Below are 8,283 nucleotides of genomic sequence, written 5' to 3'. Positions count from 1 at the left end.
ATCTAAACAAATTGTATTCATTCGGTTATTCTGTTTTTCCTCATAGCTGTCAGCTCATACTAGGTACAAATGTAGCTAATGCTTATTTTACCTACTCTATGACCTTACTGAGCAAGGGCTTTTACTTCACCACCATGCGGACAGCTCTGAGGACACGGTGGAGCACACAGTCCAGGTGTGCACTGCCTGGGAAGGGTACCGCCGTGTTGTCGTCGAGGCAATAGGCAGCGGCGACCTTTCGCGTTCTTCCCTGGTTCAAGCCATGGTCCGGAGCTAGAGGGAATGGGAAGCCGTCGCCCCTTCTGCGAAGCAGTCATGCTCGAGAAGGAGACGGCGGAGCGACTGCGAGTAGCACCTCTCATCCCAGCCGCTGTAGTGGACCAGGAAGACACCACGGGCGCCAAGCCCGGCCACCGTAGGCGTCGGTCTGTGGGCGGTGAGTTCGGGTGGCTCATCGTTCCACCGTCTGCATAGACAACAGACCCGTGTCAGCGGCGCGCGTTGTTCCACGGGCTCCTCAGGGAGATGTCAGCAAACCCAGTGGGGCCCAGCAGGGCCAAGGCCTGCCGTTGCCGCGGGATTGTTCGAAAGAGTTACCGCTACCCTGGTCCATAAAACACCTACTAAAAAACATGGGTTTTAGACAGAAAGAGTCTGTCATTTGATGATTTACCATAAAAAAGGGCTTTCCCTTCAATGAAAAATATATTTTTTACGGTAATTCTTAGCGTTTATCCCGTCTTGTGACGGGGTCGGCTTTCCGTATCTTCCTTCTTCCACTTCGCTCTATCCTCCTGAATAGACATCTTCCTCTTCGAGTTCGCAGATTTTCATGTCATTCATTACGACACTCAACCACCACGGTTTCGGCCTGCCTTTGCGCCTTTGACCGGGTATATTGAGATTGAGTATCACATTCACACTGCCGATGTCCTCAGGTGTCACTCCTTTTTACATGTCCGTACCATCGCAGCCGTTTCTCTTGCATTTTGTAGGCGACATCGCGTACGGATGGTACTGACATGTTTTTTGTTACGGCCCACGACACAAAAAACGTTTACCACCTTATACTTTGCATATTTATTTAGTTTTTGCTTTAAGACTACCCAATCTTATTGTTATAATATCACATTTTAAAAAAATTACAAAAATTACCGTTTTACCGGTTTACCGGTAAAAATATTTTTATTACCGAATTTTTACCGGTAATTTTTGTTTTACCGAAATTGCATGCCCTAGACCTCCTCAACCCAGTTACCTGGGCAACCCGATACCCCTTGGTTAGACTGGTGTCAGACTTACTGGTTTCTGACCACCCGTAACGACTGCCAAGGATGTTCAATGACAGCCGGGACCTACAGTTTAACGTGCCATCCGAAACACAGTCATTGGTGTCTAAGATATACTTAGAAAGTACATACAAACATAGAAAAGTTGCATTGGTACTTGCCTGACCTGGAATCGAACCCGCGCCCTCATACTCGAGAGGTTGGTTCTTTGCCCACTAGGCCACCACGACACACGACACGGACGACAAGGGCATTCCGGTTACATCAGACAATTATCAAATTGTTTTCGATGCGCTAATAGATCGGTATCAAAATAAGCGAATCTTAGCAGTAAATTATTTGGAAAAAATCTGTAGTCATCCTACATTAAAATCTAGTAATCTTAACGATTTACGTAAAATCACTAGTTTATTACAGGAATCCGTAAACGCTTTAAAATCCATTAAAATCGAAAACCTTGGTGAATTTATTTTGTTTTATTTATCTTCTCGCATATTAGACTGATACACGAAAACATGAGCAATAGTTTGCCACCGATGGCACGTAGAAATAACAATAATTTTACGAAGTCAAAGTTAGGATCATTTCCCGCGCATTGTTACGATAACGCGGCATCGATGTCGTTCGATGAGTGCACCGGGCCGTACTCAGATGCAGGGCCGCACTCAGGCGCGAGTCCTAACTTTAATAATACATCAAATGTGAATCTTGAGTCAATTTTAAATCAATGTAATTTGAATACAGGGTCGAACTCTAATACAGGGTCGCAATTTATTGACAACAATTTTATGCAAAATAATAATTTAAATAATCCTGATGTTCATGCTTACGCAGTCTCAGATAAATTTGGGTGTGTATGCTGTGGATATTTTCACCACACTATTTATAAGTGTCCGGTGTTTAATTCAAAAAATGTAAATGAACGTGAATCTTTAGCCAAATCAAAGCGCTTATGTTTCAATTGCTTAAACTCCAATCATGCGGCTGATATGTGTCTGTCTAAAGCTTGCTGTACCAAATGCAACGCGCGTCATCACACGCTACTTCATCGCGACCAGGGCCCCACGTCAGCGTGTCCTGTGACTTCTTGTGCTACTCCAGCGGTTCCAGCTTCTTCTGCTGACCCAGTAGTTACTCTCAACTCCATGAATACTAGTTGCAACATGCAGCAACATCGCTCATTAGTTTTATTAGGAACATGTGTGGTTAGGGCGTATGGTCCTTGTGGTGTTACACATCTTCGAGCACTTATTGATAGCGGTGCACAGAGTTGTTTCTTAACAACTGCCTGCGCACTTCGATTAGGTTTACCCTTACGTAGTTGTGATTATTCTGTTGTTGGAATAGGACAGAATCCAGTGCTTGAAGTCAAAGGTGAAACATCATTTACGATTCAACCATTACACTCAGATCAACCAACTTTTACGGTACGAGCTGTTGTCATGGAAGCTCTCACACATAAAATGCCTTCAGTAGAAATACCTTCTTTTGTCAAAGCTAACCTCAAGCACTTGGTTCTAGCTGACAGTGACTTTGATAAACCCGGTGACATTGATCTTTTGTAAGGCGCAGATATTTTCCATAGCATTTATAATGGTCAACGACTTGAAGTAGGCCCGGGTCTACCGGTACCCTACATAGTGTATTCAGCTGGGTTATCACGGGCAGGCTCGACGCTGAGTGTTCGTCTACACTTTTGGCTTCCACAGCTGCCTTAGACAATGTGGTCAGCGATTCTGGGAGGTAGAAGAGCCGCCTAAGCAAAAGATTGTCAACCCGGAAAATGAAAAATGTGAACAGATGTACACAGACCTCGTTCGACTCAACGAAGATGGAAGATATGTAGTACCTATGCTACTAAAGGAAGAACATGAGCAGTTAGGAGACTCTCATCACACGGCCTTATCCAGACTTCATAATTTGGAGAAACGGTTCCTTCATCACGAAGACCTGAAACACGATTATGGAGAATTTATGCAAGAGTATCAAGACTTACATCACATGCATCAAATTGAACCGTCTGACACAGATTTTAGATATTTGATTCCGCATCACTGCGTCATTAGACCTGACAGCACGTCAACGAGACTGCGTGTAGTTCGAGCGCGAAGATATCTAGCGGCATATCTCTTAACGATATTGTCTACACAGGTCCAAAACTTCAAAACGATATCGTTGATATTATTACAAAATTTCGTTTACACAAAGTAGTCTTCACAGCCGACGTTTCCATAATGTATAGAAATATCGAACTTCGTCCAGAGGACCGCAAGTATCAACATATCCTGTGGCGTAGCTCCACTTGTGATGAAGTCCGTGAATATGAACTTAAAACTGTGACCTACGGCGTGAGCAGTTCACCATTTTTAGCCATCCTTACGCTACACCAGCTAGCAAACGATCACGGTGCATCATGGCCTGAAGCTGCTTCCATTCTGCGTCATGACACGTTCATGGATAATGTCACCGCTGGCGCTCCTTCAGTTGAAGCTGCCTTAAATCTGAAAGACGGAATTATTAATTTGCTGAATTGTGGTAAATTCGAACTACGTAAATGGAGTAGTAACTCACCTGAGTTCCTTGCACAACTTCCTTCTGAACATTGTCAAGTTCCAAAATCATTTTGTGATGATCAAAACATATAAACTTTAAAAATACATATTAGGTCTGCAATGGGACCCGAATCTAGATCTTTTTACTTATTGTCAATCTGAATTCACACCAAAGTTTACAAAGCGTTCCATTCTTTCTAATGTTGCTCGCATTTATGACCCATTGGGTTGGTTAACTCCCATGGTGCTTAAAGCTAAATTGATTCTTCAAGCCTTGTGGAAACTTCAATTAAATTGGGACGATCCTGTGCCAGACAGTATTGCTCATCAATGGACTGAGTTTGTCTCTGAGCTCAGTTACCTCAAACAAGTACAAATTCCTCGTCATATTCTGCCCTCAGACGTAGTAGAATGCCAGCTCGTTGGTTTTTGTGATGGTTCATCCAAAGGTTACGGTTGTTGTATTTATTTAAGATCTGTCTGTAGAGGTAAAATTTCAGTTAAATTATTAATCGCGAAGTCGAGAGTAGCTCCCATAAAACCAGTTACGATTAATCGCCTCGAACTATTTGGCGCAGTACTTCTTGCTCGGGTCTTGAAACATATGGCTGACTTGTTAAATCCACACCTGAAGCTCTCGCGTGTGATTGCTTTCACTGACAGTAGTACAGTTTTATCTTGGCTTAATACTGAACCTTATAAATTAAAAACCTTTGTTTCGCATCGTGTAGTTAAAATTACCGATCTCGTACACATTCGAAATTGGTATCACGTATCGACCTCCGATAATCCAGCTGATCATAGCAGTCGTGGGTTGTCATGTTCACAGCTGATCGCTTCTGATACCTGGTGGTCAGGTCCATCTTGGCTTTCTCTAGAGACGTCAGAATGGCCAGTTTCACAGGACGTATACGTGCCACCTGGAGGTGTGCCTGAGGTCAAGAGCTTGCCTGTGATAACTCATGCCGCGGACTTAGTGCCTTTATATGAGGATCCGATTAAAAAATTATTAAGTCATTATTCTTCATTTTCACGTGTCCAAAGAGCATTAGCTTGGTTGTTGCGATTTAGTAAAGTCTTAAGAAAACTTACTTTCAATTGTAAAACTTTGACTGTGGAGGAATTAGAAAATTCATTATCCCTGCTTGTTCAACACGAGCAGACGGAATGATGATGATGATGATGATGATGATGATGTCCTCCTAGCCGATTATCGGCTACGGCGGCTGTTCTCATGTAAGGAGATTAGCCAACTACGCAGGACATATTATAGTGCACGAGCATTTGCGCAGACACAGGTGCACTCACTATTCCTTAACTCTCATAGCCCGATGGGACGGTAATCCGACACGACCGGAGAGAGATCAGGCGCAGGACCGACATTTACGTGCTCTCCGATGCACGGGTGTATCAATCACCAGCTTCCAGGCTCCGGGCTGCTTTGTGAAAGTCTTCTAAAACCCCCAAAGCGATTTCGGCCCGACTCGGGAATCGAACCCGAGACCTCGTGCTCAGCAGCCGCACTAGCGACAGCTAGACCAACGAGGCAGTCACAATAACAGAGGCAGACGGAATACTTTGCTAATGAGATAGAGTCGGTAAAATGTGAAAGGACTTGTTCACGTCCTATTCAAAAACTTAATCCTTTTCTCGATCACCGAGGACTCTTGCGAGTGGGGGAGCGTTTAGTAAATTCAAAACTTCCACTCTCTGCAATTTACCCTTTGTTGTTACCAAAAAATTCACGACTGTCTGCACTTATAGTTGACTGTTTTCATAAACTTCATCTTCATTGTGGACCTAGAATGTTGCAGTCTATTATAAGTCGTAAATTTTGGATTTTGGGCATTCGCAATTTAATACGATCGCGGCTTTCCAAGTGTGTAACGTGCTTCAAAGTAAATCCCACATCAGTTTCACCTATAATGGGAAATCTACCGGCACCCCGAGTACAACCTTCACGATGTTTTTCAAAGATAGGGATAGATTTCGCAGGACCCTTCATCGTGAAAGAGAGTAAAAGGCGTAAGGCGCCTGTTTACAAGGTGTACGTCTGTGTGATGGTATGTCTCGCAGTAAAAGCGATCCATCTTGAGCTAGTTACAGACTTGTCGACAAGTGCGTTTATCGCAGCTTTGGACAGATTCGTATCACGCCGTGGTCTTTGTCAACTTATTATTTCTGATTGTGGTACAAATTTTGTCGGGGCCAAGCGCTACTTAAGCGAGGTCCACCAGTTTCTTTCCACTCAGGAGTCAGAACTTAATACTGAGTGTACAGAGCGTAATATCGTGTGGCAACAGAATCCACCAACTGCTAGCCACTTTGGCGGTATTTTTGAAAGTGGTGTTAAGTCGATGAAGTACCACCTTAAACGAGTTGTTGGCTTACAAGTGCTAACGTTCGAAGAGATGTTGACTATGCTGAATAAAGTAGAAGCCGTCCTTAACTCTCGGCCGTTATGCGCTTTGTCTAGCGATCCCACTGAGGTAGATGTCTTTCATCACTGGTGGTCCTTTGGTATCATTACCGGAGATCCCGCTTACAGATACGTATTTACCGCCTAAAGAGCGATGGCAATAGTTGCAGAAAATGACACAGAGTTTTTAGAAAATTTGGCAAAGAGATTACCTTCATACACTGCAGCAGAGATGCAAATGGTTCAAAGACCAAGTCAATGTGCAAGTGGGTGATATATTTACAATTGTGGAACAAAATCTTCCACCGTTGGAGTGGCGTTTCGGTCGGGTTGTGGAGCTTCATCCAGGCTCTGATGGTGTAGTGCGTGTCGTCACGCTACGTACGGCCAAAGGACTACTTCGACGGCCTGTAGTCAAGATTTGCCCTTTGCCTACTTCTAACTAAACCTTAACCTTTCCATTGTATTTTATTAACCATAATTATTGTTAATGTAGCTTAAAACCAACTTACTTTTAACTTAAAATTATAAACTTAGCATCGTAATCACGTAACTTACTAGGTAATTCAACACGATTTGAACTCAAGCACACATCTATTAGTCTTTTCGACTCTTATTTTGTGAAATCCCTGGACTGATTTCAAGTGGGGGGGAATGTTTGAGCTTGCATGCATTCCTTGTTCCTTCCATTTCCCTCTCCTAGTTCCAAAAACTGCCACTCACCAAGCGAGACGTGGCGCCACCGTCAATACAAAAAACTTTCGCGCGAGTGCCAAAAACACGACGCCGGCCGCCATAACGCGCCGAAAAATAAATGCAAAAACTATGTCTAAACTTCAATAAACTTCTTAAACTAATCAAAAGCCCCTGCAGGGAGTTACTGGGCGCCCATCAAACCATAAATTACATGTGTACAAGTGATCTGTGTACTGTGTGAGTGGATCAAGTTGCAGCAACCGGCGGAACTTTGTAAGTACCTACTGATTCCTATTCCATCGGTCCTGTGTGCAGCTTTCCATAAACCTCTCACAGAAAATCTCGTCCAGACTTACAACCTGGATAGATCTGTAAAACCCTAATGGTCTAGGGCTTACGGTCAACGAAGCGCCGTTCAAGTCACACCAGATAGTGTGCATCTAATATCGTTTTGTTGCCAAAGCAAAGTGTCTTATGAGATGGTTTTGCTAACATTAATTGCATGTTTGATGCCTTACGTTTATAAATAAAGGAACAGGATTTGATAATCTGCGAATTCCAAATTTTTCTGGCCCCAATTAGTCTGGATTCATCTGTCTCTTAAAGCCAGATGAATTTGAGCGGGACATATGAATTAGATTTCATTCAAATTCGGCATATGTTACAGGTATGTCTAATGACAGTTCTTTATTGTAGTTTGTTTAATTTGTGTTGGCTTCTAGTGCATTTTTTTTTTGTTCAAATCTAACCTGATTTTCGATCAAAAGATCCATTCATCCATCCATTCCATCTCTTGTAAAAGTACAAGAGATGGAAGTAAACATTTTAGTGTTGATTTAGAAAATATAAATCCATAATAATTAGAGTCTGATGATAAAAAATGTAATATTTTTTAGGAATTTAGGCAGGATATTTATTTTCTACTATCTCAAGCTTAGAGTTCCTATCGTGCTGAAAAATTAAGTCTGATTTTGATTAGTAAGTTTTATTTCATTCTAATTTAGAGTTTGTTTTCGGTGAAGTTTACTTTTATTTTAAGCTAAGATTTTTGTTTTGTGTTATTAAGTGAGGTATTATTAAGATAAGTTTACCATTTCACATAATTATTATAGCGTTGAAACTAGTGTGAATTAACAACCGTAAGAGGTTTAATAAATGATTAATTTGAAGGAAAGTGTTACTGTTTACTTAATTCATAATTATTATCTTGTGTCAACCAAAAAAAAGTGATAATTAAGTTGTTTGTTTGTTCGTTTGGTTGAAATGGATAAACTCAAAAACGAATGGACACATTTTTAAATATTCATTTTTAAAGCTATATTATCTG

The 8,283-nt window shown here is 42.0% G+C and overlaps 1 protein-coding gene across 1 annotated transcript; it reads left to right on the top strand.

The window, feature by feature from the left end:
• The first annotated feature begins 3,953 nt into the window (after nucleotides 1-3,953).
• On the top strand, nucleotides 3,954-7,724 carry LOC124635978. Its single transcript, XM_047171938.1, has 2 exons — nucleotides 3,954-4,999; nucleotides 5,406-7,724. Exons 1-2 carry the CDS (start codon nucleotides 4,083-4,085, stop codon nucleotides 6,406-6,408), a joined length of 1,920 nt encoding a protein of 639 aa, XP_047027894.1. The 5' UTR covers nucleotides 3,954-4,082; the 3' UTR covers nucleotides 6,409-7,724.
• Nucleotides 7,725-8,283: the final 559 nt, after the last annotated feature.

This window comes from Helicoverpa zea, chromosome 13, assembly GCF_022581195.2.
Source record: "Helicoverpa zea isolate HzStark_Cry1AcR chromosome 13, ilHelZeax1.1, whole genome shotgun sequence".
In the NCBI taxonomy this organism is placed as follows: Eukaryota; Metazoa; Arthropoda; class Insecta; order Lepidoptera; family Noctuidae; genus Helicoverpa; species Helicoverpa zea.
The sequence above is the reverse complement of the archived record's forward strand: the minus strand, read 5'-3'. Positions and strand labels throughout refer to the sequence as shown.